Below are 16,417 nucleotides of genomic sequence, written 5' to 3'. Positions count from 1 at the left end.
AGAAGAAGATTTAAGAATGTTTGTGTAACAAGCTGAGAATTTATTATTTAGATTTTAAAAGTTAGGTCCAGCGCCAAAACGCACCACGGTCCGAATCATTCTGATAATCATCGCTCCACGGCTATCGCCAGTTGAAGGGAAGTATCTTATTTTTGACCTGAGTTCAGGATGGGTCCGATTGAGATGGAGACAATCCGAAAAATTATTTCTTTGAAAATTGCTTGCTCTTTACGTAGGGCACCTAGGATGTTCCCGTTCGGTGAGTGTTCAAATGGAAGGGTGTTTGTACTGTGTGTAAAAGCCTGACTGTATCTGTGATGGTTTACGGGAGGCTTACTGTCCGGGCGTGATTTCCGGTATCATAACAGCCGTCCAGCACCAAAACGAGGCGCCATTGTTGTAGAAGACCAAGTCCACGAAAATAAATTCTTTGAAAATTTCTCACGCTCGACAGAAAGCAGCCAGGATGTTCCCGTTCGGTGAGCGTTCAAATGGAAGTATGCTTGTACTGTATGTAGACGCTCGGGGAGCTCTGTGATGGTTTACGGGAGGCTTACTGTGCCTTTAAGTGTTTCTTGTATAGAATATAGTCAATTTTTGTAAAGATTTTAGTCAAGCAGTATGTAAGAAATGTTAAGTCCTTTGTACTGGAAACTTGCATTCTCCCAGTAAGGTAATACATTGTACTACGTTGCAGGCCCCTGGAGCAAATTTTTGATTAGTGCTTTTGTGAACAAGAAACAATTGACAAGTGGCTCTATCCCATCTCCCCCCTTTCCCCGTCGCGATATAACCTTCGTGGTTGAAAACGACGTTAAACACCAAATAAAGAACAAGTAAAGAAAGAAAGGACTGAATAGCATATAGCACACGAAATACGCAAGCTATCTAAACAAAACAACATGTTCTGGGTTCATTTGACTCTCTTCCCGTATGTAAAAGTTGCAAAGATTTTCCTATTGTGATTTTTCGTCGATTTTTAATTGGTCCCTTCCGTTTTTGACCAATCAATTTTGAGGGTACCCTTATTTGAGCAGCGGATACGTGATCCGCGCAAACTCTTAAACCGAAAGGTGATCCAGATAGTCAAGTGAACGGCCTTAACTGGCATAGAAAGGTGATCCAGATAGTCAAGTGAACGGCCTTAACTGGCATAGAAAGGTGATCCAGATAGTCAAGTGAACGGCCTTAACTGGCATAGAAAGGCGATCCAGATAATCAAGTGAACGGCCTTAACTGGCATAGAAAGGCGATCCAGATAGTCAAGTGAACGGCCTTAACTGGCATAGAAAGGTGATCCAGATAGTCACGTGAACGGCCTTAACTGGCATAGAAAGGTGATCCAGATAGTCCAGTGAACGGCCTTAACTGACTGGCATAGAAAGGTGATCCAGATAGTCAAGTGAACGGCCTTAACTGGCATACAAAGATGATCCAGATAGTCAAGTGAACGGCCTTAACTGGCATAGAAAGATGATCCAGATAGTCAAGTGAACGGCCTTAACTGGCATAGAAAGATGATCCAGATAGTCAAGTGAACGGCCTTAACTGGCATAGAAAGGTGATCCAGATAGTCAAGTGAACGGCCTTAACTGGCATAGAAAGATGATCCAGATAGTCAAGTGAACGGCCTTAACTGGCATAGAAAGGTGATCCAGATAGTCAAGTGAACGGCCTTAACTGGCATAGAAAGATGATCCAGATAGTCAAGTGAACGGCCTTAACTGGCATAGAAAGGTGATCCAGATAGTCAAGTGAACGGCCTTAACTGGCATAGAAAGGTGATCCAGATAGTCAAGTGAACGGCCTTAACTGGCATAGAAAGGTGATCCAGATGGTCAAGTGAACGGCCTTAACTGGCATAGAAAGGTGATCCAGATAGTCAAGTGAACGGCCTTAACTGGCATAGAAAGTTTGAGTGAAATGATCCGAGAATTAATTTGGGTGTGAAATTTGTCGCAATACTAGTAATGTTTTTGCTAAGTTTATATTTCTACTGGAAAGAGAAGGACACATGGTGAACACTAGTTCCAGCATATTTTTTTGCCGCCAGAGTTTTGCCAATCTCGATTCACTGACAGAATATTTCTAGCCTGCCTGACTAATGGGGGACGTTTGTCACAGACTGAGAAGCGCACGCACGCACGCACGCACGCACACACACACACACACACACACACACACACACACACACACTGACACACACTGACTGACACGGCACACACATACACACACACCGGCACACAAACACACGTACACACGTACACACACACACACACACACACACACACACACACATACTGACATACCACACACATACACACACACACACACACACACACACACACACTGACGCGAACAAATAAACAACCAAATAGACAAAATACACAAGCAAACAAACCGTCAAACGACTGAGTACAACTGAATTTAATAAGTTAAAATGATAATACCCAGTATTGCTGGGCGTTTTTTTTATGGTCAGTTCAGGTAGGTTTGAAATATTCTATGGATCGAGATTGGCACAACTCTTGTAAACAATATGCTGGAATAAAATCAGTTTCCTTTCAGACAGAAGTTTTTGAGAATGAATAAAACAAATAAATGATATGATGCTACTTCTTTCTTTCCAATGAGTGGATCGATGTATAATTGTAGTCATTGTCTATAATAATAATAATAATAATAATGGTGATTTCTATAGCGCTTTCGAACACACAAAGCGCTTTACAAAAGCAATAACAACATCATTACCAGAATGACGCCATTGACGGAATAGAACACAATCATAAACACTTTACAACAAAAACCAAAAACAAAACATAAATGTTACAAAAATCCAAAGGCTCTTACAGGAACGAACTCTCAATATACACAACAATTATGATGCACACACACACACACACCCACACATGTCCACACACACGCACACACACACACACACACACACACACACACCCACACATGTCCACACACACACACACACACACACACACACACACACACACACACACACACACACACACACACACACACACACACACACACAGTAAACATTGTTCATCCGAAAATGCACATTTACAGGGTCGCGACAACTACATCATCATAGAATGCTTCTCTGAAGAGGTGAGTCTTGAGATTTGCTTTGAAAGAAGGCAGAGATGGACTGAGACGTAGAGACAAAGGGAGTTTGTTCCAGATATGATCAGCTGCGACTGAAAGACAGCGGCCACCATGATCGTCCCTCTGATACTTAGGAGCTTTGACAAATTTATTTTGGGAGGCAGAACGGACAACCCTTTCAGGATTGTTTTTCTGCACGAGATCGGACAGGTACTGTGGAGCCGTGCCCGCGGCAATTTGATAGAAAATGCAGCAGATCTTGTATTTAATTCTTTGTATAGCATTATAGCATCCTTTGGTCTGAATAACAAATAGCCACGCCGCATCTCCTGCGTTTATTTTTTTTATTTTTTACATTTAGTCAAGTTTTGACTAAATGTTTTAACGTAGAGGGGGGAATCGAGACGAGGGTCGTGGTGTATGTGCGTGTGTGTGTGTGTCTGTCTGTGTCTGTGTGTGTGTGTGTGTGTGTAGAGCGATTCAGACTAAACTACTGGACCGATCTTTATGAAATTTGACATGAGAGTTCCTGGGTGTGAAATCCCCGAACTTTTTTTTCATTATTTTGATAAATGTCTTTGATGACGTCATATCCGGCTTTTCGTGAAAGTTGAGGCGGCACTGTCACGCCCTCATTTTTCAACCAAATTGGTTGAAATTTTGGTCGGGTAATGTTCGACGAAGCCCGGACTTCGGTATTGCATTTCAGCGTGGTGGCTTAAAAATTAAATGACTTTGGTCATTAAAAATCTGAAAATTGTAAAAAAAATATGTTTTTTATAAAACGATCCAAACTTACGTTTATCTTATTCTCCATCATTTGCTGATTCCAAAAACATATACATATGTTATATTCGGATTAAAAACAAGCTCTGAAAATTAAATATATAATAATTATTATCAAAATTAAATTTTCCAAATCAATTTAAAGACACTTTCATCTTATTCCTTGTCGGTTCCTGATTCCAAAAACATATAGATATGATATGTTTGGATTAAAAACACGCTCAGAAAGTTAAAACGAAGAGAGGTACAGAAAAGCGTGCTATCCTTCCCAGCGCAACTACTACCCCGCTCTTCTTGTCAATTTCACTGCCTATGCCGTGAGCGGGTGGACTGACGGCGATGCTACGAGCATACGGTCTTGCTGCGTTGCATTGCGTTCAGTTTCATTCTGAGAGTTCGACAGCTACTTGACTAAATGTTGTATTTTCGCCTTACGCGACTTGGTTTTTATATTTAGTCAAGTTTTGACTAAATATTTTAACATCGAGGGGGAATCGAAACGAGGGTCGTGGTGTATGTGCGTGTGTGTGTGTGTGTGTGCGTGTGTGTGTGTGTGTGTCTGTGTGTGTGTGTAGAGCGATTCAGACTAAACTACTGGACCGATCTTTATGAAATTTGACATGAGAGTTCCTGGGTATGAAATCCCCGAACGTTTTTTTCATTTTTATGATAAATGTCTTTGATGACGTCATATCCGGCTTTTCGTGAAAGTTGAGGCGGCACTGTCACGCCCTCATTTTTCAACCAAATTGGTTCAAATTTTGGTCAAGTAATCTTCGACGAAGCCCGGGGTTCGGTATTGCATTTCAGCTTGGTGGCTTAAAAATTAATTAATGACTTTGGTCATTAAAAATCGGAAAATTGTAAAAAAAAATAAAAATTTATAAAACGATCCAAATTTACGTTTATCTTATTCTCCATCATTTGCTGATTCCAAAAACATATAAATATGTTATATTTGGATTAAAAACAAGCTCTGAAAATTAAATATATAAAAATTATTATCAAAATTAAATTGTCCAAATCAATTTAAAAACACTTTCATCTTATTCCTTGTCGGTTCCTGATTCCAAAAACATATAGATATGATATGTTTGGATTAAAAACACGCTCAGAAAGTTAAAACAAAGAGAGGTACAGAAAAGCGTGCTATCCTTCTTAGCGCAACTACTACCCCGCTCTTCTTGTCAATTTCACTGCCTTTGCCATGAGCGGTGGCCTGACGATGCTACGAGTAAAATGGCATTGCGTTCAGTTTCATTCTGTGAGTTCGACAGCTACTTGACTAAATATTGTATTTTCGCCTTACGCGACTTGGTTCTTTTTTTTGTGGGGGGGGGGGGGGGGGGGGACTGTTATCACTGTCTGAGTCACTCGGTGTTCAGTTCAAGTCCTCAGTGTGATGGTCAGATATGCCATCAGATATCATTCATCCCATGGTCTATTTCTTACATTAATCAAAGTTCAGATTTTTAGCAAGTTTTTGAATTTGTTTGCTGTGTTTTTTTGATGCTCGGATCATGCTTAGCGTGCCGCACAGGTGTGCCAACTTGGGGTCATACGAGGGCAATGAGGGGATGACGTCACTTCCCACAGTGCATTGCTGGGAAAATGGCCGTCGGTTTAGTCCGGTGAGAGCAGCCGACAAACAGAAGTCTGTGTTTCGTTTACAAATTGCCGCTCAGATCTCCGTTATTGTGGTTGTTTGCTTATGCCAGGGTCTCATTTTGACGTTTATAAGTGTGTAGGAAATGTGCGTGAGTAGTTAAGCGCACAATGTGTTCTTCTTTGATTGACATTTCACTTGGCAGATGAGGATGTCGCGAGTTTAGTCTCGCTGCAACTTCGATCTTTTCCCAGCGTCCAGAGAATTCGACCCGACAGTGTGTGTGTAAGATCATTATCATAGACTGCAAACATGGCAGCCGACGAGTGCAATATCAAAGTTGTTTGTCGTGTTAGACCACTAAATGCTCAAGAAGAAAAGGCAGGGAGCAAGTTTGTTCTCAAATTCCCGACCGATGACACGGCTGCTGTTGGCGTAAGTGTTCAACTTCATGATCACAATCCTGATCGATTCAGATCAAATGTAGATATTGATGATTCATCAGCTAGACAGATTTTCCCTCATGTTTTAGTTCAGCATTTTATACACATATGTGAGTGTGATTTACGATGTACAAGTATACATGTTAAATGAAAAAGACGTGGCACTTATCATAATTTATCATCAATTCATTCTCACCAAAACATGTCGGGACACCCTAGTCAGCAGCGTGCACTTTTCTGCAATAAACATTCGATTTTGAAACGTCATTTCTAACTGGTTTGAACTTGAGCAATAGCACCTTCTCAGTGCATTAAATATATGATCTAATCAGTAATGTTGAACTTTCAATACCTGAGTTCTATATTATTATTATTAGTGATTTAGATAATTTAGACAATATCAAATGCATGAAAAACACATATGAAATCTCAAGGTTTCTACTTCTTGTGAATCTAAACTGAAACATTGATGTTCGAAAAACTATAAGGCAATTAAGTGATCTCTGCATCAGTGCATGCATTCCTCGGTTTTCCTGATGTAATCAGGTCCAATAAATATTGTTTCTTTGTTGATGTTATTGTTGTCATGTGTGGCTTCCCTTCTTTATAAAGGCATCTTTCTCATTGTTGCAGATGTTACACATGTGTTCTCAGTGCATGCAGTATTTAATGGTTTACATTACTGCTGTGTTTCAGGGGAAGGTGTTTATGTTCGACAAAGTATTAAAACCAAACGTTACACAGGAGCATGTATACACAGTCACCGCAAAACCCATTGTGGCAGGTAATTGATGATTTATGTTTACTGCCTTGCGCTTATAATTATAAATACGTTATACAGAAAGTGAACGAGGTTCATACAATTCAATTTATGTTATTATTACATTTTTAAAAGAACTTGAAGCCTCAAAAGGGTCAGTGAGATGGTTGAGAAGGGAAACACATTTTGTTTTGCTGCAATTTTTTAAATTTGACATGTTATTTCCAATTGCCAAGGAACAGAAATTCTGCCAGTTGAGATAAAATAAATGGTATAGATTAGCTGTCCTGAGGAACTTCTGTCAGTGTCAAGTTAATTTTGAATCTGGTATCCCCCAAAAGTGGGGAATGGCTGCCTGAATGGCCGGTTAAAAGCAGTCATACACATAAAAACCCACTTTTCCAAAAACATGAGTGAATGTGGGAGTTTCAGCACATGTATGAACAAAGAAGAGGAAGAATCTGATCTGATTCTGGTAGAAAGATGTCTTCCGCAAATCCGGTGAATTCTCAACCAATGATGTAGCTGCCGGAGACAAGTTCGATTTCGGCTAGCAAGGTTTTAGAAGTCTTGTCAGGTTTCCAAAGTTGATTTTTTAGTTTCAGGTCGATGGGTTGACTTAATCATGTTTTGATATTCAGTATTGGCGTTAACCGGTATTTACCGGTTGACATGAGAAAATACCGGAACAAAATTGGCTGCCGGTTGAGTTTTTGAACTACCGTTTTTTTTTTGTGCTGGTATTACAACAAAACCAGTATTCTGAGTTGGACTCTAACTGGTTCCAATGGCCAGCCTACAGGGTTTTTTCTTGACTGTTTGCATCATAAAAGTTTGCGTACCGGTTTAAAAAAATACTAACGCCATCACTGATATTGCTTGAGGCAAATTGTTTTTTTTAAAGTGTACGTCACTCATACTGTCATAGTACTTGTTCAAGTGAAGGTGTTCAAATAACTATTTCTAGAAACATTGCCGTGCTTTCCGATTGCAAGTCCCACTTAAAGATAGAAATTTAAGATCAGTCAGGCGTACATAATGATGTTTTTCATCCAGGTTTCAAATGTAGGTCAGTGAATAATTTGTGCTGTGAGTGTGACATGGGAAGGGTAGACAGGTGGGAAGTCCACTGTGCTGGCATTGTCACACCTGAGTTGTGTCTGTCACACCTGAATTGTATCTGTCACAACTGAGTTGTATGGATCTGTCACACTAGACGAATTCCTTTAAGTCACTGGCTGGGATGACATACCTGTGGTGAAACCCCCCCACTGAATGGGTACACAGCCCGGCCACATGAGCCTACCATCAATGTATTGAGGTCACAGAATGAAGGCCCACCCCTTTCCCATCCTCACAAAGCCGCCTCCATAACTCTGACGTATGTCATGTTCCCGTTGTTTACCCAGTATGTCACTTCATAAATGACAAGGCTTGCTTAGAAATTATGTAATGTGGGTGGCTGAATATAATATCTTGACTTATTTGTACTGAGTGAGTTTGTTCAGAGTGTCGAAGGAAAGGGGGTGGGAATTGGGGCCGAAATTGGTTCTTTCCGTATATGGAGGTGTTGAATTTAGCGTAGATGACAGCTTACAAGGGAGTTGAAAGGAAATCTCATTTTACTGAAAGCAGTGGTAGATAACGGTTTTGTTTAATTGTACTTTATGTGTTTTGAGTGGGTGGAGCGTTTGCTTTTGAGATGTGAAGACATGAACTTTTTCCTGGTGTGCTTTTATCTGGACTTGGAGCGATTTTCCTCAGGGTGATACAAGACCTTTTGTTTAATTGCTGCACAACAGCACCCCACCTCAGGCAGCTGTCCAACAAGATAATGGGGAGGCCAGAGACAATTGATGAAGATGGGAATGCTATTGCTGGCACTATGCAAGATGAGGGAGTAGCAGGATGCTAATGTTAGAAATGTCAGAGGTGGGGAGTCTGCCTGCCAGATGTGTTTTAGTCTTTCTGGGCTCTTGTAGCTCTAGATCTTCCACCCAATCTGGGGTCAGGGTTCATTTTCACTTGTTCATTTGATGAGGTTAGATCTTCCACTTTCCTCATTCATCGTAAGAAAAGTTATACAATGCATATAAATGGACTGTTGTCTGAGTTTTAAGACAGGTGTAAGTAAGCTCTTGAAATTAAGCAAGAAAACTGACGGGAAAATAGATCATAAGTTTTATGCGTTTAACAGTTTTCTTGGTTTGAGGCACTGCTGCCAAAGATTCTGTGGATGTCAGACATATGTGTATGTGTGTCACTGTGTGTGTGTGTATGGTTATTTGTGTGTGTTGAAACCAGGAAGCATCATTGAGGTTAAGTATGCCTCAAAATAACGATGAAACACTTCATAACTCAATAACCACACAGAAGAATGGGGGGGGGGGCAATTGTCCAGTGGGGGGGGGGGGGGGGGGGGAGGAGGTAATTAGCCTAGAACCTATACATTGAGTTTGCCTGCCTCATACTATGTACCAACATTCATTTAAACCAATGGGCTGTGTGCCACCTAACCTTCCTGGAACCAGACAAACTATGCATCTGCCTGCTGTATATTTTATAAGTTCCCGGTGCCAGAGCCAGGCAGTGCACTGCACTTTCACTTGTTGCTGTGGCTCACAGGGCTGTGCTCTGTTATTGTTAACACCCATTGTATCATAACCCTCTGTCAGGAATTTTGAGCTGGGAGCCAGGGAACAAAGTTGAACCTTCCCCTCAATGTTGTGAATCAAGTCATTGTCACTGTGTGTCAGTGGGGAAAATGGGATGGCTGTAAAATACACTTATGGGAAGAGTGTAAATAAGAATGGTGTGGACTATCTCTATGGGGTGGCTTCCATAAAAAAAAGGGAGGGGGAGGGGGGCAAGAAGGGAGGATAATTATGATGAGTGTGCTGGCCTCCTCCCCAGAAAGGAATGCAGAGCAGTAGTGCTTCATTGCTTGTTCACCCTGTGTCTGATGTGTCTGAAAAGACCTCCGCACGGAGGGGTTTTGCAGCCAGCGCATTGAAGATAAAGAGGGTAAATGTTCTCGGGCCGCGCGGCAGCAAGCAGGATGTCTCTGGACTGTGTTAGGGTTTCTTTCTTTTCACATGTCTCTGTCTTCTACTTCTAAGAGTTCTTTGTCTCAGGGGCATGTCTTGTAATGCAGCTAGCTGTCACTCTTGTCAGCCCTGCAAGAGGCTAGACATTATTTGAAACAAGTGAAAAGTCTGGCTTGTATCACTGCTGGGTTGCGTTAAATACAAAGCAGGGAGTAAGGACAAGGATCGAAGTAACAAGAACAAGAAACAGGGAACAAGAAAAACAAAAATAATCGAGCAGATTTGTTTAGTGCAAGTGAAATGAGTCTGCAGTAATTTTCAAGCACAAATGATTTTGCATACACCTTCAGCAACATAGGAAGGGACACAACGGAAACTAAGGCAGGAAGGAAGCGGGAAAGTCACACACAAAACCTTAGACTTTGAGTTTCAAATTCAATAGTCAGCTCTTACACTCAGTGGTCATAACTCTCTGTTTCAATAATGATTTGTCCACTGCTGACAAGGATCAGCTAGAGCTCAAATGGTATCAACTCCACAGTAGACAGTATTGAGTAAAGTACAGCCTTTATCATGGGGAGCTAGTGGTCTGTTGAACCAGTTGTCTGAGGACAGGCTGTGTACAGACCTGGTTGGGTAGCTCTCACATTCACATGGCAGGCAGTTGTAGGCTACAGTAGCTGATAATCGATCAGGGATGATGTCATCCTATTGACCCATCACCCTGTATGCTCTCAGCTGCACTGCAGGGCTTTCTATTGACACACACACACAAACCCCCAGTAAGCCTGTCTCACTGCATTTTGATTCCCTGTCGATGATTCTACTTGTTGTTTAGGGAAGCTGTGATTGGTGGGCAGGCAGGCACTTTACCTGTGCTTTTAATTCTTTTCTAAAACCTGGATTGAACTCGGTATGTCATGATTTAGAAGTAGAGGCGAATACCCGGCTTTGCCGGGTGAGTGGCGCACCGTACGCTGGCTTCGCCGGGTACCCGGCTTTGCCGGGTGAGTGGCGCACCGTACGCGATTGACGCCACACGAAGGAAGGGAAATAAACGCGCAAAACACTGGAGAAGATAAGGAAGAGTTACTGGGAATGGATGTACAGAAAAACCATAAAAACCAAAATCGGTTCAGCGCTGCGCGCTGAGAGCACGTGTTGAAAATTTTCATCGTCCCGATTGTGTCCGGGGTCGACCTGAATATGGCCACCAAATTTGAAGCAGATCCATCGAGAACTTTGGCCGTGCATAGCGAACACGAAAGGGGGGTTCCCCCGTAGTTAAATTGTCTACTGTGGATTTAATTCGCAGGCTTGACAAGAGATACATTTCCAAGAATAACACTTTTTGTGCTGACTCTTTGTTGGCATCTGGAGACAGCTGAATGCACACTGTGAAAATCCCTGTTCACTTATGCACATATTTGGGGTGTGGGAAACGCACACACAGTCATGCTCATGCAAGAAGAAAGAAGGAAAGGGTAGTGCTGTGTTATAATGACTGACTTTCCCCAGGGAATGTCTGTGAGTTTATAAATGACAAGATCTTTAAAATTATCTAAGTGTCCCCACTCTAACTTTTGTGTAGCAAGCTGTGACATGCAGAAACACACATCATCTGATCATCACTTTTCTGAAGCAATGATTGTGATGTTTGCTGATTTTTTTTCTCCTTTTATAATTTAAAGACATGGGTTGATAAAATGGAGAGAAGTGCCAAATGGGTGGCGCTCACATCTGCCAGTTTGACATCGATTCACTTTACAGACTAGCTTGTAAAGCACAGACTCAGTTTATAAAAAGTATGAACGATTTCTACACAGCATTCAGCATACATGACATTGCTGAATCAGTCGATCAATATGGCACACTGGTGTTTCAGGGCTCATAAAAGCTGGGGAGACATGCTTGGCATGCGTCCAGCGGCTGTTTTCCTTGGGCTTTGTGATACACTCCACAACTCTATTTCCTCTCCGGCCCTTGCCCTTGTCACATGAAGCCGTTGTACCAGAAATATAGCTTTTCTCATAGCTGCTCTGCTGCTTTCTGGCTGTCGGTGTCAGCTGTCTCAAATACTGTTGTCAGTGTTGAATAGGGACTTTGCTCGCAACTGCATTTTTTATTAGGGCTGGTGTTAGGAAACCGTGTACGTTTTGATGAATTATGAAGACGAATAAAGTGCAGTTTTGGGTTCAGGCCATGTGCTTTTGATCTGGTTTCCTTTTGCACAATCTGTTCGATCAATTTGGGGTCAGCAGCTGATACTGATAATATTGTAATTTTGACGTCGTCACAGAATGTTGGCGTTACTCGGTTCTTGCCGATTTTGATGTTTTTAGGCTTTTGACTTAATATTCAATCATTCTCCATGAGAAATGTTCTCTTAAAGGCCGAGGGTCGGGTATAAAAGCAGAGCGGCGCGTGGCACTTCTGTCTAATGTCCAACTCTTTTCAGGAAACGAGCTCTCACTTGAAATATTATTTTCAAAAATCCTCTGTCTATACCAAATTCAAAAGCACCATTTTTGTCAGGCAAACGTTTTAAGGTGTACACCATACATGCACCCCAAAAAGTGTGTATAATAAGCCCTGGATAACGTACTTTCAGAAACAAAATTCACTCACCAAATTTGAATTCAAAATCAAACGGCTGTCAGTCGTGGTGGACTGGGCGGAGCTAAAGACACGAGAAAGATAATGTCCACGTCACAGATAATGTCCACGCACCGCTCATTCCTTTTCGGCAACACACACCCGCAACACAATGTTTACCAGATGTTGCCTGACCCCAAAGTTCCGGTCACTCCGCGCTATTGCAGCCGCCATGGATGCTACATGACACCACTGGCTAATCTGCCTGAGCAGAGTGAAACACTTTCAATGATCGTTCAGTAATTAATAAATCATTTCAAAGATAGTCTGCACTTTTCGAATGTTAGTTTGGTTTATATAACTCTTTTTTTTGGAGTGAAACATATCGATCCGAAAAAAAACGTTTTCTTCTTGGGCTGAAAAAGTAAGCTGAAGTTATTTTGTGGATGAATACGATCGTGAGTTAGGTACCAATGTCTTGAATTTATGGCAGACTTTTTCAGAGAAAATAAAATTGTACGCGTTGCTTGATGTTTCCGGTAGAACACCGCGTATCACAGTCTGAAGCCAACGGTCACATTCGTAATTAACAACCGCAAACTATATCTTTTGTTCAAAATAAGGGTGTCTAACAAGTCAGTTTCAACTTGTTAGATTCACAGACTTTACATTTGGCTTATTATGGCAAAGACAATGGTCAATATATTTTCTTTAGAGAATGCAGTCGGTTTGTGTAACAAGGGTTCCATTGTTCCAAAAGCCGGCTAGACTGACCTACTCGTCTTGAAAACCGTACCGACCTTGATACCTTGGGAACTGTAAAACCAAGACACAGAGCTACATAGTGGCACCAATGTCTTGGATGAAACATTCAAACATGCATGTACAGAAAGCAGTGACACATTTAACTCTGTAGATGGTCCCTCAAATTCTTGGCATCCGATTGTTGGTGCGAGTTTCCACTCAGGTTCTGCACCAAGAGAGAGGGTATTTCTACTCTTCAGTCTACAACACGAAGTCAGGTTGACCGGTTGTGTCAGTGTATGGCACTGAATAACTTTCACAATGTGCTCAGTGGTATTACACAGTGTACAAATGCACGCATGCGACGGTGTGTGTGTGAGTGTAATCTGCACTCAGCGGATTTATTGCTTGTGTTAATAAATCATTGCCACTAATAATGCTTCCAAATAACCGTCAGAAAAAAAGATGAATACCACAAACACATACACACACACACACACTAGCCCTACACACACACACACACACACACACACACACATACACACACACACACACTAGCCCTACACACACACACACACACACACACATAACGGGAGTTTACAGAGGTTCACAAGAAAGGCACACACACCAAGGAGAGGTATGCAGTCTGCTGTTGGCTTGTTTAATCAAGCGGAATGCCTTGGCCACTGCATCCACCAGACTAGGTAACTTGAGAGCTGTCGGTCACTGAAAATAGGCTCCGCCTAGACCCATGGGTATTTTGGCCTGTTGGACCTCGGCCTTTAAATACGATTGACAATATATGATTTAACATTCTTTTCTCTTTCTATCCATACCAGGTACAAATATTAACACTATTTTATAATTAAAAATAAGCAGTTTTGGCCTTCTCTTGAAAACCTGTCTAATTACGCTAAAAATTCTGTGACGATGTCAATTTGTTCTTGCTTGATGAGGAGGAGGATTTCTGTTGTGGCACTGGCAGGCTTTATTTATCCCTTATCCCTCCCTCTGCCGACTCTTAGTCTTGCAAGTTACACACAGCAACAAAGTTTTATGTATGAATTGCACTAAGTCAGGGTTTTGTTGTTGTTGCACTTGCTTTTTGTCAAAAGGCAGTTAGTCTGTATGCGTACAACATCTTGTGAAATGGTAGATTTGAAAAAGAAAAACTGCATTATTGATGTGTCATGCAGAGTAAATGGGCAACAGAAATTATTTACACGGTGACTGCATGTCTAAGAAACAAACTTAAAAAGTCTTCACAAGATCACTGATGAAGAAGCATGAGCATTTTGTGTGACGCTTCCAGGTTCTGCTATACTTTATCCATTAAGAAATGATTGGAAATAAAATGCACTTTCAGTTTCACTCAAAACACACTTGAATGACTTTCATCATCACATCAAAGACTAAACTTATGTAATGGTTTATGGGTTTGGGTTACATGATATATGTTGTTTTATTAATTTGGATATTTTCCAATTTGCTTTCATGAATACTTTCTTCTGAACTGCAGATGTACTTAGCGGCTACAATGGAACTATATTCGCCTACGGTCAGACGTCCAGTGGAAAGACCCATACTATGGAGGTAAGTTATCTTTTGGGTCACATTTTGAGGTCATTTTATGTGGACCTAAAGATTTTCACACAAAAACCAGAGTTCAAAAGTTTGCTGGAGTTGTTTGTAAACAATAAAACATGATTAATTTCTCAAATTTAGATAAAATTCTATGTACATTTCTGTTTCATTGCTGCAGTTGTATAATTTGGGATAATTGTTGGGCTCTGGGATAGTTGTTTATATTTTACTGTACTAATCGGATTTTATCATGTGTGTATGTGTGTGTGCGTGTGTGTGCTTTTGCTATTGTACATCGCCGTAAGCTAAGGGTAGTTGCCCTGTACAGGGATTTCCTCAGGAAATTAAGAAGAAGAAGAAGAGCTCTGGCAAGAAGGGGTAATTAATAAGTGTTCCTTATTATTCTTATTATTACATGATTGCTTCATTGTTGTACACGACTGTTTCAGGGTGTGCTGGGTAACGACACAATGCAGGGAATCATCCCCCGCATCGTTCAAGACATCTTCAATTACATCTACGGCATGGACGAAAACTTAGAATTCCACATAAAGGTAGGTTTTGCATTTTGCAGGTCAATTATGGTTTTACGGGCAGATTGTTTGTTAGCTGAATGTTTTTGACTCCCGTACAACTGGAGAACAAAAATCTCAATGAAAGAAGAGAAGTAGTATGCATAAACATTCGGTAACATATCACTACTATTTTAAGAGACATTTATAGTTACCTGTACTTCAGTGACGGCTTAGACTTGTTGTTAGGCTATTGGCCTTTTTGTTTTTACTACTGTATTGTATATGTAAGGAGTGTATGGGTGTATGCATGATTTCCACACCAGGACAAATACCAATGGCTGTTATGCTATTTGCAGGCATGGGAATTGTCCGCCGAACGGCGGATTTCCGTCTAATTATTTTTGGTTCCGCCGAAAAAATAAAGGGGGAGGCACACAAAAAAAGCACCGGTTGCTTTGGCCTTTGCGCAAAAGCCCTCGAAAACTTTCCGTACTTTGTTCACGCACTGCTACCGCCCGCCTCAGTTATTGAACTTTTATGTTTGAAAGTAAACCAGATTGCACAGATTGTGTTACAAGTTACATTTTCCTGTTTGTCTCAACAGATCAATTTTTGAGTCACTTGAGAAAAAGTGACTCTATGTAATCGGTCAGTGTTAGTCTGTCCGGCCGGCCGTCCGGCCGGCCGTCCGTAGACACCACCTTAACGTTGGACTTTTCTCGGAAACTATCAAAGCGATCGGGCTCATATTTTGTTTAGTCGTGACCTCCAATGACCTCTACACTTTAACGATGGTTTTGTTGACCTTTGACCTTTTTCAAGGTCACAGGTCAGCGTCAAAGGAAAAATTAGACATTTTATATCTTTTCTCGGAAACTATCAAAGCGATCGGGCTCATATTTTGTTTAGTCGTGACCTCCAATGACCTCTACACTTTAACGATGGTTTCGTTGACCTTTGACCTTTTTCAAGGTCACAGGTCAGCGTCAAAGGAAAAATTAGACATTTTATATCTTTGACAAAGTTCATCGGATGTGATTGAAACTTTGTAGGATTATTCTTTACATCAAAGTATTTACATCTGTAGCCTTTTACGAACGTTATCAGAAAAACAAGGGAGATAACTAGCCTTTTCTGTTCGGCAACACACAACTTAACGTTGGGCTTTTCTCGGAAACTATAAAAGTGACCGGGCTCAAATTTTATGTGAACGTGAC

The 16,417-nt window shown here is 41.2% G+C and overlaps 1 protein-coding gene across 3 annotated transcripts in view; it reads left to right on the top strand.

The window, feature by feature from the left end:
- The first annotated feature begins 5,511 nt into the window (after positions 1-5,511).
- Positions 5,512-16,417, top strand: part of LOC138981325 (kinesin heavy chain-like) — a 40,004-nt gene continuing 29,098 nt past the window's right edge. For all 3 annotated transcript variants that reach the window (XR_011460610.1, XM_070354208.1, XM_070354207.1), the window contains exons 1-4: positions 5,512-5,947; positions 6,652-6,739; positions 14,621-14,694; positions 15,135-15,239. Coding sequence is in view for 2 of the 3 variants with exons in the window: in XM_070354208.1 (XP_070210309.1) it covers positions 5,825-5,947; positions 6,652-6,739; positions 14,621-14,694; positions 15,135-15,239 (390 nt within the window). In the remaining variant the exon portion in view is untranslated. The remainder of the gene's footprint in view (positions 5,948-6,651; positions 6,740-14,620; positions 14,695-15,134; positions 15,240-16,417) is intronic.

This window comes from Littorina saxatilis, linkage group LG12, assembly GCF_037325665.1.
Source record: "Littorina saxatilis isolate snail1 linkage group LG12, US_GU_Lsax_2.0, whole genome shotgun sequence".
Taxonomy (NCBI): domain Eukaryota; kingdom Metazoa; phylum Mollusca; class Gastropoda; order Littorinimorpha; family Littorinidae; genus Littorina; species Littorina saxatilis.
Note: the sequence above shows the minus strand (reverse complement) of the source record. Positions and strands in the feature narration are given on the sequence as shown.